Source organism: Nomascus leucogenys, chromosome 9 (assembly GCF_006542625.1).
Source record: "Nomascus leucogenys isolate Asia chromosome 9, Asia_NLE_v1, whole genome shotgun sequence".
Classification (NCBI taxonomy): Eukaryota; Metazoa; Chordata; class Mammalia; order Primates; family Hylobatidae; genus Nomascus; species Nomascus leucogenys.
The window spans coordinates 38,173,196-38,194,604 of record NC_044389.1 but is presented as its reverse complement, the minus strand read 5'-3'; the positions used below and the strand labels follow the sequence as shown (position 1 = coordinate 38,194,604).

The window sequence follows — 21,409 nt, the reverse complement described above, 5'->3', positions numbered from 1 at the left end:
AAATTATTAGGTTATAGCTGCTGCAACTACAGAACCAAACAATTTTACAGAATTAATACAAACAAACTTACAGAGCCAATAAAATTCAAATTGACAATACTAATTAATGTGACAATTCATGTTATTTTGCTGAAACTAAGCGATACTTTAAATTGTACTGTCTGACATTACATGGGAAATTTTCAAGTTTAACATAAAATTAAAATATAAAATGCAGTCCTTCCAATGATGATCTTCAGTGACTGAAGACTATGTCCAGATAACCCATTTTGAAAAACATGATACTAAATTCAAGGGTAGTAGAATATTTCACCAAAAACTATGCCACTTTGGCATAAGGATTATTTTGTGCTGAAGGTAAATAATGTGAAACACATATCAAAAAAAATAAAATAAAATAAAAGCCCTCTGCTCTTCCCCTATTTGACTAAAATTAGAACTTAAATTTACAAAGATCTCCCTGTCTCTCAAAGAGCACAAAAGTTGAGCATAGACTTCAGACACTTATCAGCCTGGAGATGACACCAAAGGAATCTAAAAAACACACTTTACTTTTTTTTTTTTTTTTTTTAGTTTGAAACATCTACTTATTTCCATTTCAATGAAGAATTAAAGGATACAATATGTTAAAGACATATTTAAGACTAGCAGTGGGATTAGACAGATGAATCAAATTTTGTTGATATCCCAAGTAATTACAAGAGACTTCAAAAATGTAGTGTAATTCAGGTTTTCTTTCCAGTTTAAAAATTTCTATCCATTGCCTCTATCTTTGATGTCACTGCCACCAACAAACACAGTATACGGCTTAGAAACCGACTTACTATCTTCAACTAGGAAAAGGGAAACCAACCAACTGGCCTTTATCTATCGTTTGTTCCCCCATGTATTCAGCCCACAACAACTTGCTCCTTCAGTGACTCGTGTCCTTTCCTTTGTCTTGTCACTTCTCTAAAAGTATATTGTTCTTTGTTGAAGATGCTCTATATGCCAGAGTTTTAAGCATCTCTTTCAGATTTTCTCAGTATTTTTCTTGGTTATTTTTCACGTATATATGAAGTATGAATACATGTTAATACACTTCTGTTTGTTTTTTTCTTCTTGTTAATCTGTCTTTTGTTACAAAGGTCTCAGCTAAGAACTCAAAAGATTAGAGGGTAAATTATTTTTAAATCTCCTACAAAGTCAATTTCTTATTTTAAAGACTAATCTCCTGAAGTCCCAGCAAGCAAAGTGATTTACCCAAACTGGTCTATTTCTGGCAGAGGTGGTATTTGAAACATGGGTCCTTATTTATCAATCTGGGTTCTTTGCAACTTAACCTAATATTTTTTCACTTGACAATGTTATATAGATTATGTTGACTAAAGGTAATCAATCTTAAAATATACCAGCCATAGGGACATTTTAAATTCTTGTTGTATCTTAACAGTTACCAGGTTTTGAGTTAGAAATGTCTTCAGTGCACTTTACTTCCTTAAATAAAATATAGGCTTGAACTAGTTAATTTATTGACATGAAAACTCTTTAGTACCAATTTAATGGAAGGTTTCTAAATGGGCAATAACTTGGTTTATATGCTAAAGTCGTGAAGTAACTGTTCAAGACTTTTAACTATGTTTTATTTGTAATTCTTTACACATAGACACTTGAAATTCTAGTAATTTATGTTAACAAAGTTAACGGAAAAGGCAGGAAGTATTCATGTTTTAATAATGTGAACATTTTTATGTGTGTAAGCACCTTTCAACATCTTTTGTGTTTGCTGGTTTGCTTGTTTTGCTGTAGACATTATGAAGCATATAGGAATGGTCCTCCCCCTCAATCCCTCAGGAACTGGGCTGCAATAAATATGACTGGATATTTTAGGAAAAAATAAATAAATAAAAGGAACTCCTCAGTGTGTTCTGAAGGAAAAAAAATAATTTAATAGCTTGAAACCAGCACTGTTGCTGTGATAAGATAGATATGTATAAAAATTTCCATATGACAAACAATTTATGACTAATTTTCCAGATGCCACAATTCTATTCTTAGACTGAGACAAGGGAGTAGGTATTTTTAACTATACCTTGTATAATTTTCCATTTTAAATTTTAGATATGAACTATGACAAGGGAAACTGTGCATCAGATAAGGAAAGTCAGGTATTCTTTGCTCATAAAATATCTTCTTTTCCTCTGGATGGCAAAGGCTCAATCATTTTTGCTTGGACACCAAAAGGGACTAGCAATTGGGAAACAAACAAACAAAAAAAAGAAAATCCCGAAGTATTCCTTATCTCACTCTATAAAAAAATTATGGGCAAATTATCAAAAAGAAATAAACTGAAGTGCTTTCTTGAAGTTGAAATTTTCTGATAACTCTTCTCCAGATGAGTGAAGGTTACAGATGTCTATGAAAATAACTTGTGTACTCTCTGAGGAAAGAGGAAAAAAATGAATTCCAACATTTCTTGCAACTTACTTGCAGCTGTGTTGTGTGTGTGCAATTTTAATTATGTGATTTCTGAAAAAAGAGGTAAAGGAGAAAATTGCCAATTTACATATATTTACTCAAAAGTCTGCAAAGGTATAAAATAAAGGAAAATGACCATTGAAATTCTTGCTGGTTGGCTATCAGTTGATTCTATAACTTAGAATTACACAATAGATGATAATTTCTGTATTGCCTTTGACATTACCTCCACATTTGCTTTCTTATTATATCTTTGTCTCTTTTAAGTAACAGGAGGAGAAATATAAAAACTAGAATTGAGACAAGATTTTTTTTTGTTTTTAATCTACAATTGAAGTCTTATTAAATTTTAGGCAATAGGTATATATTCTCACTTGCAAGTGTACACAATTGTTCATTAAATTCATTTAATAATATGTTTAAGGTATAAGCCAGGTCTATCTGCTGTGATAAATCATGAACAATATATATAAAATTCCTGTTCTCAGAGAGTTTATATTCTAAGGAGAGAGGAAATTAATAATATAGAAAGAAAATTATAAAATCAACATTTAAGGAGAAACTCTTGCCACTAAACACAAATATTATTAAAGCTTTCTCTGTAACATAGAAAATTAATTTAAAAGTAAAAAAAGAAAACTAAAATAAGCAATAGCAATCTATGTTCATTGCCTTGAAAATTCATGTTCTCCTACCAAAGAGGAAGACATTTTGTCTTTAATCTTACTGTATAGTTTTCTAGATTGGAATGGCATCTTCTGAATATTTAAAGTACACGAATTAATTTATATATCACCAATAAAATTCAGGAAAATTAAATATGACAATAGTTTATCAAGGTTTTGTTACAAGAAAAACAACAATTTGTAGTTGATAAAGACCCCGCAGAATAAAAGACTGATTGCAATGATGAATAATGCATATCGCCTATGGTACTAATTAACCTTGTACTCCAGGAAGATACTACAGAACAATAAGGCTAATTTGAATGTGGTCCGGCGCTTTTCCCTATGGCTTGTGGTTATCACCCTTCAGAACACGTAAGATTTGATTTTGTTAAAAAAGAAAGATATCTTTGTTATTTTTTTCACACAGAATCATGAAAAATAAATTCTATTATTTGACATTATGCATTTCTGAAAAGGTAGACTAAATGTATACATACAATAGGTATATATATTCTTATTTGCAAATGTATATACTGGTTCATTAAATTCATTAAACATTAAATTAAATTTATTTAAAATATGTTTACACACTATATATGTAATATATATGTAATATGGTGTATATGTAATATATAATATGCTAAGTATAAATAAATTGTAAAATAATGTATTTTAATAACCAATTTGAACAAAGTCAGCTAAAACTTTAATGCATAATCAATTCTACTAGACTTATAAATCTCTTCAATTTATATCCATTCATACACCTAAGAGTTATTCTTTATCTTAAAATAATAAAATCAATAAAATGGATAAGGTATAAACAAAATTTGTAATGAAAATATTTCCTTCAAACAGAAACTCATCAATTTCTTCAAAATATAATGTGCTTCTCTTCTGTGACTAAATCACTGCTGGATGGACAGTAATATTGATGTCTGAGAAATATATCTTAATTGAAAATGCCAATCTTTAATGTCTTAACTATGGAATTCAAATAATAATTTAAATATATTTTTAAAATAAAAAATAATATTTCTAATTTCTTTTCCAATATTCTCTTGCACGAACTTGATGATAAAGCCCTTTCTGGATTTTTTGAGCGGCATGACACAGCCCCCTCAACCCCCAAAAATACTCAAATGTGACAAAGCATAACCTAAACATATCAACTTTTCCTTTATGACATATTTAAAAATAGCACAGCAAACAAGAGGAACTAGTATGAACAAAAATGTAATACCTATTAGAAAAGTGTCTCTAATACCTTTAATATTAACACATTTTAAATCGCAATGTTACTATTTTAGTACATAACAATTTTTGTTAATTTTTAGAGTTTGTGTACATGTACATTTTTAATGGAAATATTTAGTATTTGAATCAGTCTCTTTTTACAAGATAAAAAGGATCAAGTGCCTAAGTGTTCTTGAGATTTTTAATCAAAAGAACTTATGAAAATATTGTTAAAAAATCTTCCTATTTAATTATTTGTCACTCATATAATTATCACATATACAGCCTTCTTGTTTCTTTTTAACTGTTCTTTAAATGCCTTGGTGAGAAACTTGAGAACAAATTAGGAGACAGGAAATGCTGTTCTCTCCATGACCAGAATGACATAGTAGTTAAGAGCAGAGAGACCCTGGAAGATACGGCCTAGGCTTCCCTCCAGCTCCAGTACTTACTGTTATCTTCATTACCTCTCTGTTTTTCACTGCCTACATGCATGCGTGTATATGTGTGTGCATGCGTGTTTGTGTGTGTGTGTGTGTGTGTGTCTGTGTGTCTGGATCCAATTACGTAATAAATATGACATGCTTAGAATAGTGTGTGATATATAGACTTTGCTATAAATGAATTGAATGAATTTATATTACAGAAAATTTATAAGGGAGGAGAAAAAAGCAGGTGATTAAAACGGGGTGTAAGTAGAAGAAATCAAAACAACACAAAGTAAAGTAACTTTAGAAAAAAGTAGTAAGAATTGGAGAAAAGAAAAAAAATCAGAAACAACCGGGTTTGAAATCTTCCCTAGCAGTTGAAACGGAGAGGTTTTCAGGATCCAATACTCCTTTGGTGAGAAAAAAAAATATTTACCAAGAGTGTTTTAATTGACCTTAAGAGCTAAAGTAGTTAGTGCTTTTGTGAGTTGAAACAGGATATGTTAACTTTATTAGTAGAAAAGCTGAAATGGCAGGATACAAATAAAACAACATCTTTTTGTTTCCAAGAACAAAGCAAGAACACTTACTTGGGAAAAACAAAACAAAATAAAACAAAACAAGAAAATCTGAAGATTATTGGAGATTACAGTTACATTTAGCTGTGTATCTCTCCTTTATATAGAGAAAACATGAAACAGCTGTTGTAATTAGTGCTTTTAAATCTATGAACTCTAAGAAGCATTTAAAATTATGAATTAGAAACAATTTACACAAAATAAAGGAGCATATATTTTTCTACAGCAGTATGGACATATACTCCTTTTCAAGTTTTATTGCAAAATCAGTAATATTTATAATATAAAACTGGAAAAAATGCCTGCAGCCTCACTTTCTTTTCTACATCAAATACGCTGAGAAATACAAAAGTTATCATTTTTGGAATGTCTTCAAAAAATACAGAGAAAAAACGAAAATAGGAGAAAAGGAAAATGAGGGAAAGAAATAAGGAAGAGGAAGAGAGAGAGTACACTTAGGGAAACTGGATATGCAGTCAAATTTTCCTTAATTATTGAATTATTTTAATATATAAGTAATGAGAAAGTATCAATAAGTATTAACAGCATTTGATTGCATATATGTTATTTTGAATAATATGAAACCATCTTTTCTACTTCAAAATCATCATATATTAGCAATTTCTTAATTGTACCCAATTTAATATAACTTTTCCCACTAAAAGTCCCGCATTCAAGTTATATAATAATTAGACAATCTTAAGTTCATTGTGATTTTTTCATATTACTGATGCCATATATAAACATATATAGTCATATGAATATAATTAGTTCTTTTTATATCTTCTTTTCATATAATTATTAGCAAATAGTTGTCTTTGATTTTGATTTTTCAAAACAGGTAGCAGTTACTATTTTTCTTCATATCAGTGCTACAGTATCCTCTATCCTTGTCCTTTTACTATACATTTCTTCCCCTGTCATCCTAATAATTAAGCTTTATCTACTCTGTCAATTAAAAACTAAAATGTGGTATATTCTAAAATGTTAGAAATCCCAGTGTGTGTTTTTTTTTCTCTCAAAGCTAACATACATTTAAGCATAACAAAGCTGTCTTTGAAGCTAACTACTAACTCAGGGTTCTTGGAAATCATATTTAATCTACATTAACCTCATTTATTTCCAATTATAAACTAAAAACAACAGTATATATCTGGTAAAGTTATTGTGAGGATTAAATTCTTTTCTACAGACCTGGCATGCAGCTGGGTGAGATAATGCATGGATATGAATTTTGTTTTTTCTAAAACAGCTCTGTTCTACCCATTAGAACATAAGGACATTTGTCTTCATTATCAGCATGATGAATTCATTTAGATCAATCATCAGAGAAGTAGCAATTATTTTAATTGTACTATTTTGCTTATAAAGATATTTTTATTTTTGCTTTTGCTTTTAATTGTCTTTGTTTTGTTTTGTGTTCTGCTTCTTTTCAACTTCCCACCATCAAGAATGACATGAAAACACTTCAAACTGAAAGTCTCCTCCAGTCAGAAACCTTGTACCTGCTAAATGTGTAATTTCAGAATTGGTGGGGAGATGAAGAATCCTTTAACTTCTTTATTGCGGAAATGAAAAATCTAAAGATCTATCCAGGTCCGTGAGATACAGAGGATGCTCCCATGTCAGAATCCTGAGAAAGTCTCCCTTATTTTATACAGTCCAGTTTTGTTTTATTACTTCCATACCACACCTCCAAACAAAACAAAAACAACAAACAAAACAAAACTTGAATACAAATGACACTTCAATACTCCAAAGGCCAAAACATGTTTTAAAAAAATCCTGTACTATTTACAGGAGCAGACAAGTAAGGCAAAGCAGCTTATGTTTCCAAGAATGCACAAACCAAAAGTTCAGAAATGGACTGAGAACTTTTAACCCATGTACACAATCTCTCCCTCAACTACATGTATGTTGAGCTTATGACAAAAGGTGCCCCGACCCCCATCTGGATATTCCCATAGGAAATATGTTAAAAAGTCTAGTTCGGTTCCTGACTATTCATAGAGCCTAATTATAGGGCCTCTACTGTCTAGGGTAAGAGCTTCAGAATCCTAGACGTTCTTACGCATTCTTTGCTTTGCTCACTCAGTCTTGCTTTGCTTATTTGTTCCATCTTCCCGCTACTATATTTTGTCCCTTTCTAGCCACTTTTCCTTTTCCTCAGTGTGAGGTCTGAAAATAGGGTCCGAATCTCTCTTCTGTAAAGACAACTCTGGTGGCTCCTGTGTCTTTCTGGGGTGCCTCCCTCTCATGTGCACTTCAGTGCAGCTCCTACAAACAACAGATTAAGCTCACAGGTGATCTAAGTCAAGGTGACATAATTAAATGAATTTCAAATGCATTTTATTGCACAACATATAGTAAAAAGGTACAGACTTTGAAACAAACACACGGGGTTCAAATGTCAATTTGCCACTTTCTAGTTTTAGTTTGTGTGATCTTAGTAAAATTAACCTTCTGAGCTTTCAGTTGCCCCTGAAACGGTGGCTCACAGGATGTTGTCAAGCTTAAAAGGGTGAATATGAATAAAACATTTAACAGTACAGGCACATAGCAGCTTTTCGCAAATGTGTCAACCCTTCCTCTTGCCTTACCATTCCGGTTAAAATATCCTGACAATTCTAATATTCAGAATCTTAGATCTTACTTCTCGGGATCACTATTATTTCTAGTATATTATTGCTTTTTTTTTTTTTTTTTTTTTTTTTGAGACGGAGTCTCGCTCTGTCTCCCAGGCTGGAGTGCAGTGGCGCGATCTCGGCTCACCGCAAGCTCCGCCTCCCGGGTTCACGCCATTCTCCTGCCTCAGCCTCTCCGAGTAGCTGGGCCTACAGGCGCCGCCACCACGCCCGGCTAATTTTTTGTATTTTTAGTAGAGACGGGGTTTCACCGTGGTCTCGATCTCCTGACCTCGTGATCCGCCCGCCTCGGCCTTCCAAAGTGCTGGGATTACAAGCGTGAGCCACCGCGCCCGGCCTATTATTGCTTTTTACACTGCACGTGAAAGTCAAACTATTCCCTTTGGCCTACTTTTGTATTTTCTAGGAACAAGCTCCTCCTCAGCTTTCGTTCCATTCCCTGTAAGTGCAGATGAAAATAACTATATCTCCTGAGATCTGCTTAGGGGAACAGTCTGGCCAGTCTTTCCCTTGATGATGACAGGTTGCCCTTGGCTAAGACTTTCCCCTTCATCAGATTTTTACCGGAAGTCAGATTTTTCACCCAATTCTATGCTTCCTGAATGCTTAATTTCTTATACTCTCAGTGTCTGATCAAGGTGTTATATTTATGGTCTCTCTATTCCTATAACATATATTTAATCATTAACAACATGCCTGGTTGGTCTGGTTTATTTCTCTTTTAAATTGAAATGAAAATGTGCACACTTGCATTCATACCAACAACTCTTAGAAAGCTTCTGAGTCTTTAAAGGGCTTGCCATGAGTAGCTGGCCTGGTCGGATGATACCGGGTTGAGTGTGCTTCTATGTTCCAGTGCTCCAATGGCCAGGGTGGTGGCAACAATACCAGCAAATGGTAGCACACAAACAAAAACAGAAGCAAACAAAAGTCCCCAGCACTTTATCTAGGATTATCTCTCATTGAAATTTGAAATTGCTTTAAACTTTTAAATCTAACTAGCATGTATTGAGGATTTTCTTTGTGCCAAGTACTAAGCTTTATGAGCCTCCAATATGTAAAATCTAATCCAAGTTTTGAAATCATAATCAATATGTTTACTGCGGGAGACAGTGGAAACATTTTTTAGTATGAATTGGTTTGTAACATTATGTACTGAGAGCAATAACCACTCAGGGCCTGGTAAGAAAGTATGAAAGAAATCCAACTAAAACTTGATTTCTTTGAGTGTTATTTGGTTAAACTGCTAACAGACTTTTTTTTTAACTTGTTCACAATAGGAAAACAAATTCTTATTCTGGATTTAAATTTTTTTTCACCTGAATAAAGACTGAAGCCCTCCCCAAATGTAAGTACATTATTCTATTGCTGCTAGTCTGTGTGGGCCTTGAGCAGCACAACCTGACTTAAATGGGCTCTATTATTACTGTTTAAGTTCCCTCCCCACCTCCCTCTCTAACCACTGACTGTGCCAAAGAAAGCCACTGCTGTCAGAAAACAAGGAGTCTTCACTGTTGTGACATTTCATTTATCTGGGCAGCAACATTCTTGAAAGGCGACTTGCCTGGCTCTAAGTGAAGTATGGAAGACAATCACATGCAGTTAAGCAAACCGGTGTTGACATATTAAATCATGCTTGAACCAAGAGAGCAAACACAGATGACACACAGAACCTTCTAAAGAGAATTTAAAATAAATAAATAATACAGGTCAGTTTGGTTCTTAAAAAAAAGAAGCTTTTTAGCATTGGAAAATATTGGGAATAGGTGAATCTTAAAAAATCATTCACAGGACCAAGCACTTATGTTGCTTTCAGATTGTGAGGCATAAAATTAGTGTGGGAACACGAAGCCTAAGGGAAACATGGGAAACGCTGGTGAAATCACATCACATGACTTTTCCAACCCACAAAATGGAAAGTAAAACTTTGATAGTCTCATTTTTTATTTTATTTTAGATATGTCCTAATGGAATCCTTTCAAAATACTTGGAATTCATCAGAGGAAAAGCTCTTATGCATATGGAGTAGTGTATTATGATTCTCCTTCACAATCACACAGCAGGAACTTTCCAGCATTCATTCTCCATGCCTGATTCCTGCTAACAATTCCATCAGATAAATGCAGTTATCCATCAGTCAAATTATCATTTGCTCTAATTGTTACTTCCTCCAAACTGTGGTTCTTCTTTCTTTCCTTACCGTTTCTTTTATAAACTACACCTTTCCAGTGCTCAAATGAGCAGGGTATCTTCAAGCTCAGAAAAGATGAAAGCATATTAACAAATCACTTTGGTTCTTATAGATGAAACACTGCTGGTCAGCCGTAAATGCAGACAAAGCATTTAAGCACCAAAGACAATCAAATATTTAAAGATAAGATGTGATCCACACGCATGACAAGAAATAATAAAGGATATAAAAGCATTTTCATGTAATGAAAACCAGTTATGAGATCATGTATAGCTTAGAATTCACTTTTTTATTGTTATTGCGAATTATACACTTCCTAGAAAGAACTATGCCAGGGTTAGTAATTCCATGCCTTCCTGCTTTATAATAATTGGCATGTCTTTCTAAAGTATGAGTTAAATTTAAAAGCAATAATTGTACAATTTCAGTAAAAGGCATACTTTTCTATGAGTAGCATAAATTGGAGAGAAAGAAAGAGATACAAATTAAGCTACACTTGCTATTAGTTAGATAGTTTTCTATGCAACCCTTGAAAGTGGGTATGTAGATTTCTCAAGGTTAACCCATCCAGGGGGTACACTAAGTAAGTCTATACAGATGAAGCACAAAACATTTAGCATATTATTCCTAATAAGGACCTAGGATGTAGCAGTACTTTTTATTCAGGTTTATCATTAATGCAATATACAATTAAAAGTACAGATAGATCATTGTAATTAAGTGTAGTTTTACACTATACAAAGTCAAAAAGTAAAACAAAGAGTCTGAAGTAAAATACGACTCTAAGGCTAAAATTAAAATATGGTGGTTGTGTGATACCAGGCAGGTTAATCCCTTCCCCAGCCTCCTACTCCAGATCTCATTTTCCTTATTAGCTTACTGACCTTCATGAAATTTTCAACTCATGTTAAATTTTTATGAAGGTGATGAAACAAGATGTGCTAAAAAAGTAAATATATTATTATCCTGTCTAAAATAAAAGTTTTCCGTTTTCCACATGGAAGGATCATTGCATTTCACTTATGTTTTGCAATGAAGAGATTATGAAATAGACCAATATTTACATCTGTATTATATCTTCATTTTTAGCACTATGAAGAAATGATTAATCTTATTGCAATAACTAGTATTAACACCTCTAAATTCATGCTTTTTCTTTATACAGATGACATGATTTAATTATAATTACTGAGTTGACTGATGAAATAAAATTTAACTTTATCATATCATTTAGGAGTATTTATGCTAAAACTATTTAAAAAAATAGTTTTCTGTTCCCAAGTTTCCCTCATGTCTTTATTTCATACTCCTTTCTCAAAATTAGTTTTGTGTTCCCAAGTTTCATTCATAGATTTATTTCATACTCCTTTCTCAAAGCCAAGATGACTTTGCCTACATTAATTTTAATTTTATTTATTTTTAAAGAAAGCTTCAGAGATTGTGATCAGAAAAGATGAAAAAATGTAAGGAAGTACAGGGACTTTTTTTCCCTAAGTCATGTAAAGTATTTTAATTCTAACGTTACTTACAGAAGAAGGAAAAGAAAAATCACAGCTTTTCTTCTGTTCATTACAATGTTAAAATGACAATGCTTATTAACAGATGAAAGTTACTTTACTTGCCAAATTTTTCAGACAGCTTAACTAATACTTTTTTAGATATTAACTATTTAGTAAAATAACATGAGTTTTGAGTAAAACTTAAATGAAACGTATCTTTGAAAAACATAAAAATTCTTCATTTCTTACCTAATAAAAAACTGAATTTAGTATTTGGGGGTTCAAGTAATTTCACAAATTTTATCTTCCTATCAGTCCACAGTATTTTTTTTTAATTAAACATTTTGTATTTGGCATGGTATACCTGGGGAGCTATAAAATTTAGAATTCCTGAGTTCTCAGAAGGCTTTCAGTACCAACCATGTGAAGGTCTAAGAAAACCTGAAAATGCTTCAGGTATAAGCACCTAAAAAAAATCCTGAACTAAGTGTAACAGTTTGAGGTTTCTGTTATGTTTTGTTTTAGCACAAATTCCATTAAAACTAATAAATTAAAAATGTCTGGCAGTGTCAATCCACACAGGGCAGAAACACAGGGAAAGCCAAAGCCTGGAGTGGTGAATGCCACAGCATATCCTTGGCAGCCCTGCAAGCTCAGTGGGATGACGCAGGCTCTGGGAAACAAGGCAACTTGAATTTTAATGCCCCAGATCCAAGAAAAGGCCATAGCCTTGTAGCAAGTGGAGAGACCTTCAGAGAACCTGAAACTTTAAAAAGCTGGCTACGTCCTAAGAGGACTCTGAGTTAAAAAAAAAAAAAAAAAGAAAAGAAAAGAAAAAAGAAAAAGAAAAGAAAAGAAGAAAATTGTCCATAAAGCACAAAGTGGCTGTTATCTGATAACCTCCTAATGGGAAGAAGCAAGCACAACCTTCAAGAATCAAAATCAGTGGGCTTCTCTGGGGGAGGTTTCGGGGTGCAAATTCATATTAGCCACCAAAAGCCAAACACGCATGAATTTAAAATGTTACAACACGTCTCAATCCTGGTTGCATATAACAATCAACTAATAAACATTTTAAAAAATACTGAACCTCTGGCTCGCACCATACCATGATATCAGAATTTCTCCTTGGTATGGCCGACAACAATGCTGTTTAAAATGATTGTGTTGCACCATAAATGTTGAGCACAGAAGAATTAGACAAAATTTGGTCCCAATAATGCACATCAGTAAGAGGAAATGCTAAATCATGTGAGAAACTCCTCTAGGTCAATAAGAAAAAGACAAGCATCCCAAGAGAGGGCAAAATAAACAAACAGCTAATTTATAAATTGAACTCATTAGAACATGGATGCACCTCTACTTTTTTCTCTACTTTTCTGTTGTTTGACTTTTCCTCTAATTTGATAAATATTGTCTATTTATGATAATGGGATACGGAAATGATAGTAAATATGTAGCTCTTAAGTCTTAATGCAATTATCAGAAAGAAGTATTATTAGTTCTAATACTATCAAAAATTAAATAATTACCATATGTATCATAAAAGTATATTAAGGAACATTTTGAGGGGGAAAATATTTAACTAATGCACAATGGCTCTAAAATATTGATACTGTACTATTTTTACATATATACAAGGGATTAAGATAAATAAATGACTGTTCTTGACCTTATATACTAACACGGTCCTAATTTATCTGTACCTAAGTATCCCAATCTGTGAAATAAAAAAGCAAAACACACTCACTGCAAGAGTGCTTTCTTTCAGTGCTTCTTAAACTTGAGTGTCCATAAAAATCACCAAGGACTGTGCTAAAATGTAGATTCAGATTTAACATTCTGGGGTAAGGCTGAGATTCTTCCTTTCTAAAAAATTCCCAGGTGATGCCAGTGCTGCCGGTCCATATATCATTTCTAAGTAGGCAAACATTAATTGCAGCTACATGAACACTTTACAGGTGAAGATTATAACATTTAATATTTCACAGAGGAAGAAAGCAGAGCTCAATCTGGTTTTGTAACTTGACCACAGTTACGTATTAACCAAATGCCAGAGTGAGATTTGAGCTGAGGCCGGCATCACTGTTAAGCCCAGTGCCATTAATCTGCTACCCACACAAATACCTCCTGATGCTTTCAGAGATCAATTTTAATGTTGGAAGTCTATTGAATGATTTTATGCAAGCGTTGGTTACTTTGTTTCTTATAATTTGCATTCATATTTTGAACTATTAGTTCTCAAGAATCTGAGAACTGATACTGAAATATTTGCTAAATCACACTCTGAGTTTTCACCATTGAATTTCTCTGTACACACTTTTCCCACGAGAGCTGTTCTGTTTTATGTTATCAGACTTTATGTAAGTTCTTTGACTGGTATCTGAATAACAAGAAAATAAGCAAACAATAAAACAAAAGGACTATTTTTTGGTTTCCTGGAACATTTAAATGTTGCGAATTTTAAATAATACAAAGCATTTTGTGAGGTCTTTATCATTAAAATCTTCTCCTGATAATTATCATTTTATAAAAATGCATTATAATAAAAGGAGCTTATCCAGTGCATCTTATATTAATAAATGTTTATTATTAAGAGGTGTTTACACAAATATGAGACATTTCAACATAAAATATAATCATTAATTCTCCATCCATATAACCATGATGAAACTCAAGTCCATTAGTGTTAAGATTCATTTGCACAGTAACAATATGGAACATGTCATCATCATATAAAACATCCTAGAGACCTGCCCAAAGTGAAATTTACAAAGTAGTTATTACTGTTACTGTAAAGATGAGGTATAGCATTTGCCTGTTACATTTATTCTAAACTGAAAATATATACAACTTCAAGACTTTCACTAGCATAATTTCTTTGATGAGTGAGAAAGTAGGAGTGCAGACCAGATTTGAAAGTTTGACCAGAAAGAAATCACAAGGTTTTTGGTTCTTCTGTCTTTTCTTTCATTGCCAAGTCCATGTATTTGTCCATCCACGTATAGCAGAAGAGTCACTAGTTATTAACCATTGTCAAACCAATGAAACAAGTTCTTTAAGAAGAAAATGGGTTTTATACTTTCAACGGGTGTAATAATTTACAAATAACCATCCACCAACACCACTTATAAATAAACTGAATTGTTTCATGTTTGATATGCATGCATTTGACCCTAGATATTCATTAGGAGTTTTCTGTCTTTAAGATAATAATAAATGTATAAGAACAGCATATTTTAGCTGGTAAGTTCAGGAATCATCAGGTCTTTTATTTCTCAGATTTTCGTAAGCAAATACATTTTTTAAAGTGTAATTTTAGAAAGACATGAGACATACATAAAATTAAAGTATTAAAATAGATTTCTGCACTGGAAGCTCCCTCTTTGCTGTACTGTTTCCCATACTTTTCACAGTTTTTTTCCCCCCACTTCTATATTAAATGCCACCATTTCAGAAAAAGAAAAAATCTTATTTCCTTATCTAAAATACCACACTTCACCCACACTGCCATTAGAAAATTTCATAAATTTTACTGTAGATGTGGGTCTATATGCATGTTTGTATGTATATATGTCCAAATTCCTAGGATACAGGAATTGTATAGGCTGGATAGAGTGCCTACGACAATAACAACTTATAGAATGAGTGATAATGTCTAACCAGATAGCACATTTTTCAGTTTTGTACCTTCCAACAAAATTTTTATGAAGGAATTCTATAAAACGTACATAGTTTTATTTACCCAATGGAAAAAATGTAGTATTATTCTTTGATAAATTAAATTGCTCGGAAATATACTACCCACTTAGAGAAAACTAGATAATTTTATAACCTGTAGCTACCCTTTATTTTATAATTTCACAAGATTTTTTTTTTTTTTTTTTTTTGAGATGGAGCCTCACTCTGTCGCCCAGGCTGGAGTGCAGTGGCGCGATCTCCACTCACTGCAAGCTCCGCCTCCAGGGTTCACGCCATTCTCCTGCCTCAACCTCCCGAGTAGCTGGGATTACAGGCTCCCGCCACCACGCCGGGCTAATTTTTTATATATTTACTAGAGACGAGGTTTCACCGTGTTAGCCAGGATGGTCTCAATCTCCTGACCTCATGATCCACCTGCCTCGGCCTCCCAAAGTGCTGGGATTACAGGCGTGAGCCACTGCGTCCGGCCAATATCTCACAAGATTTTTATGAGCTAGTTAGAGATAAGGACAGCAAAGAACAGAGATTCAGCAACTTGCATGGGGATATCGCGTTGGTAAATGGCAGAGGTAGAATAAGACTCTTTTCATTTTCACTCAGAATTCATGTGGTTAAGCCACTAGGGCATGCCGCCTCTTACAAGCAGCATATTTCCCACCATATTCAAATTCAATTAGTCACATTGAAACATGTACATCTCCTTCATTCTTCCAAATGTAAAGAAAAATGTTCACTTTTGCAAAGGTATCCAGTCCATAAACATATCTATAAACATATTTTGTGTTAGTGGCATGTGTGTTCATCTGGGGAGGGGACAAGTATTTGGATTAGTGGTTCTCAACTGGGAGTGATTTTGCCCCCAGGGAATATTTGGCAATATCTAGACACATTTTTGACTGTGAAAATGGGGAGTGGGATGTCCTACTGCGTCTAGAGGGTAGAACACAAGAAAGCTGCTAAATAGTCTACAATGAACAAGACAACATCCCCTTTCCCACCAGCAAAAATTATCTGGCCCAAAATATCAATAGCTCTAGCGTTGAAAAACCTTGATTTAGAAAAAACAAACAAACAAACCAAAAAAAAAAAACCAAAAAACCCCCAAAAAACAAAAAAACAAATGCAGAGTACTCTCTAAAATTTTATTAGAACTAATCTAAAAGTAGGCCAGGGAGCAGTTAAAATGGGGGGGAAAAAGACTATTTGAATTATTCTCTTGTGTAATGTTTGTAAATGGATGAAATGATTTGACTACTTAATTGCCTTGGTTGTTCCTCACAAAAGCAGAACACACACACACACACACACACACACACACCAACACAACACACACAGGCACCATTGATATTCTGTACTTCCATAATTGCCATCATTTGTTCAAATTTTGAAATTAAAATAGGTTCCTTTTGTTACACATAATAACATACTAAATAGAACGATAAGTTCAACCCCTTTGATGTTTTTTGGTAATGTCCCTAATTAAAAATAACTAGGCTCTCCAATGCATAATTACATGAACACCTAATATATCTAATGTATTTCCAGCCAATTTTGTTTCAATCATAAATATGCACCAGAAGTATGAATGATTGACATTCTACTCCCTGCTGTAACTGTACTGTTTCTGAATCAAGGCTCTTTCTTGAATTGGGTATTTTCACTACATTTTCCTTGCTGTGCAATCATCTCCCAGTTGGACAATTAATAAGTACTTTTTCTCCACAGCCCTCGACCTGTAACCCTCCTTTATCCCTTATTCTAGCATGTACTATATACCTTCTTCACTCTGACTGGTTTTGGCAGTGACCCACAATCTAAATCTCTTTCCTCCATTTGATATAAGTGAAACTATAATTATCTAGGGCTAATTTCAAATTACTACTTCATTCCACTAGCAACTGATGAAGATTAGTGGTCTTGCTTGCATCTAAGTAAGTCAGTAACATAATCACAAGAGAACTCAGCAGGCAACATTTGATTCATGTGAACTCAATTACTTCTGTCAAAAACATTCACTTCAATAAAAGACAGAAATTTCTAAAATGTGTTTTTGCTAACCATTTTTTACTAAAAAAAGTCTCACATGAGTCTTAAGGGGAAAAAACAGCATTAATTTCATCAGAAATAATAATAAATAACAAGTGGGGAAACATACTTGGATAAATGGATTTGAGACATTATTTATTTCTGAAAATAAAAAAGACTTCCAAGAAAGAAATCTGCAGACTTAAATCAGTTTATTATAGAAAATTTAGGCATTTAAGTAAGACAAAAATAGACATACACTCTATTTTAAGTTCATACAATAGAAATAAGTATTTTGTTACCTCGTCAAAACCAGATTATTATGGGTGAGGTAGTCTATTTCTCTTAAAGAAAGTTAAATGAGAGGAATTTATATGAAGATGACAGATCACAAATTGCTAAATTGACCAGGACTCCAGACTCACTGCTTGGTCATCTGGATTGAGGCCATATGTTAATGAGCTGCCTAGCATTCTGAATCCTGAAGGTTTAGTTTGTAAAAGGCCGTGTGTCAACTCCATCACACAAAGCACATATAACAAGTCACATAAGCATGATATGACAGCAAGTACTCAGTCACCTGCCAGCACAGAGTAAGAAATATTAACATATGAAAATCATTGCCACAGATATATTCAAACTTTAGCTTTTCAATAGTATATTTTTAATTAAATTCTAATATAGTTTGTTTATCAAGAAACTGAATAATTAAATGTCATCATGTAATATGGCCATATTATATTTAAATATGTGATGTTCTGTACTCTGTAAAATTCACTAAATTGGCTTCTCTAACAGTTAATATGTGAAGTACCAATCACATATGACTTAATACCTTGAATATGAAATTTGGCCTGAGAGTCTTAGAACTAAGAAATGATTGAGTTAAAAGACATATCCATCAATTTTCAGACCAAGGAAATATTTTACAGATAAAACAAAGGTAAAATAAATCAACACAATGTGATATTGAATGTAGAATAACATAGTACTCTTTTACACCTTTGCAGATTTTCTTTCCTCTCTTTTGAATTCATTGTCCTTCTCTTGTGCTATTTGACTTCTTTCTCATCCCTTAAGTTAAGGAGTACATGGTCTCCTGCTACTCCTGCCATCAAGGAGTATGTAGACTAACAGGAGTAGAAAAAATAATTAAACAGATAACAAGTATGCAAATATATGTAAAATAATAGTTATAAATTGTTTTATGACAAAAGATATATGAGTAAACAGTGACGCTTGATCTAGCCTTGATTGAGTGGGGCATCTTCTCTGTAGAAGGGATATTGGAGCACAGATCTGAAGGAACAGTGTATGTTAGATATAAGAATAATCCATGGAAGAGAACATATTCTTAAAACAACAAGTAGTGAAAATGAGCAAATTGAGAAACTGAAAACAGCTAGCTTGGTTAGTGCATAGGGAAGGAGAGAAAGCAAAATTTAAGATGAGACATGAAAGATAACTGGAGCAAAACCAAGCAGCCTCTTAATGAAAAAACCTTGTCTTAAAGGAAACCACTGAAGTGTATAAAGTGTGTGTGTGTGTAGGGGGAGGTTCCAGGGGTGGGATGGGTGTGTGATACAAATATTTGCATTTGTTATAGGTGATATATTCATCTGGTTAAAAAACCAAAACTATATATAAAGTCATTCATTAAATTTGAAAACAAAGTTTCAACAAGGTTTACCTCTATATTGAAGGAAAAAGGAAATAGAGAGAAGTAGATGATTTAAAGAGAAAGTTGACTGGTAATTTCTATAAACACTCTGTGATGGATTGGAACTTGATAGTGAGTAGGAAAGAGATGAGAGAAATCATTCCTAAATTTCTGGCTTATTTAGAAGGATGATTCCAAATCAGGATCCCCACTTAGAGGTTTAAGCCTAGCAGGTTAAGATTGTAAAATGAGCTAGAGTCATGGTGGCATTTTATAACACACACACACAGACACACACACACACACGCACACATTTACATGTACTTATTGTGTATAGATAGAAATGTCTCAACAATATCTATGATGCTTTAGTTATCCAAAGCAAGCCCTCAAGATTTATTTATTCATTCAATGAGTCATTCAATTATATAAGTTATGTGTAGAATAAATACTTGAAATTCTTCCTAGAGTGCCATCACATACCATTTGTACATAGTAAAATACCAACAATCATACAGACTACATGTGTGAAACGTTCTCTGGGCTCTGTAGTAAACTTTTTGCATCACCTCTGCAAACCACTGCTCCTACTACCAGGGGAGGAAGATAAATGTGTGAATTAAGACAGAGTCCAGTTAAGTAAAGTTTTCTACAATGAAATGTCTCCAGTTAATCCAATGTCCCTCAATTAAGGTTCTACTTTTCAATTATTAAGAGAATAACATGAGAAGAGAAAGAAAAGCTGTATGCCAACACTTGCATTAAGACTGCATTGCATTCTGTCAGAACGCTGCCTCCCAGGATTTTTGTGACTATCACCAGCAGAATGTTTTAATCTCATCAACAATCAAAATGCATCCTCAAAACATGGAGAGAGGCCTCTTATACTATCTGTCAATCAAAATAATGACAAAGGTCATGGTGGTCTGAACTAAGTGATCACATATTCTCTAAAATGATAGAAACAAACAACCAAATAGATTATGTTGTTTTATAATACTAATAAACAAATTTTTAGAAATAATTAGATTTATATTTACAATATTTTAGACAGAAATATATTCAATGGATTGCTTATAACTCCTGCTTTTGATCCTTTAATTACATAAAACCTCACCTTAAACCAATAAGATACCTCAAAAATAAAAGATAATATTAGAACATTAATTTAATTCCAATCCTGAAGAAATTATGATTCATTTCCCCAATAAGCTTATCAGCATTTTATAAATGTAATTTTGATTTAACAAAACCTTCAGATGTGCTTGTGTAGATACAAAATCAGGTGTAGAAAGTTGTAGCTTGCATGGAAAAACAACAGAATTAATAGTAGATGGTATTTCAAAGATACAAAATAGAAACTGGTGCCGAAAAAGGAATTTCAAGTAAACTGCAATGCGTTTCTGGAGAGAATTAATTAACCAAAGTTATTATAATTTACAGGTAATTTCTCTGGTTTTGTTTCCCTGGATCGATAATCAATCTACAGTCAAGCAAGAACAAATGAGAAAGTCTGATTCATGTAACAGAGTGGACTTAGGAAAAATAAATGCACCTGAAGCTACCAGGTGGGACCAAGGGGCTGCTCAGCATTCAAAGTTCCCTCAGTTAATACTCATTAACTTTCATTACCTATTTAGTACACTCACATCATGATGAAAACAAGTTCAGGATCATGAGGGTGAATAATTTAAATAAAAAAATGCTTGCTTTCTTTCCCATAAACTGCTGTTCGTTTTGATATAAAATACTCCCCTGTTCCAGAAAGCCATTGACAAATTTCCAGTTTAAACGGCCAACTCACCACACTGTGGGCAAAACGAGGGCATTTTCAAATGAAGAGAGAAGCATGCATGATCAAGTTTCAATTTAAAAGAAAAATAAAAACAGAAAAAAATCCCCAAGGGCAAACTGCTTTAAAATGACCTTTTGTATTGGTTCTATCTTCAAATAGTTATTTTTGTGGGGCACTGCTTATTATGCATTTAAAAATATCTGTAATTTTTAAAAAGCAAGCATGTAATTACAACCGTATGTAAACAACACAGTAAACTAATCCTGTCAGTTTACAAATGTTTTGCTATAAAGTTCATATGGCTGAACTTTTTTTCTGAAGAATTTTTAAAAGGCAGTTAAAAACATGCCAAAACTAGTCTAATCTGAGATTTTGCATTTAAATTTTATACAGCAAATAAAGAGTAGAAAACAACTTCACAGAGAGAAAATAGAAGTAGCAGACAATAATTACACAATGAAGGTTACTAGCCCCTTGGTTTGAGCTTTTCAAAAATAAAATTTCTAAAAGCAAAGTGAATATGAA

General features: G+C 33.1%; 1 protein-coding gene across 1 annotated transcript in view; it reads right to left on the bottom strand.

Moving 5' to 3' along the window:
* Positions 1 to 13,996: 13,996 nt before the first annotated feature.
* LOC115836658 (ephrin type-A receptor 5-like) overlaps positions 13,997 to 21,409 on the bottom strand; it is a 79,211-nt gene continuing 71,798 nt past the window's right edge. The window contains exon 4 of the mRNA XM_030818480.1: positions 13,997 to 14,085. Coding sequence (XP_030674340.1) covers positions 13,997 to 14,085 — 89 coding nt within the window. The remainder of the gene's footprint in view (positions 14,086 to 21,409) is intronic.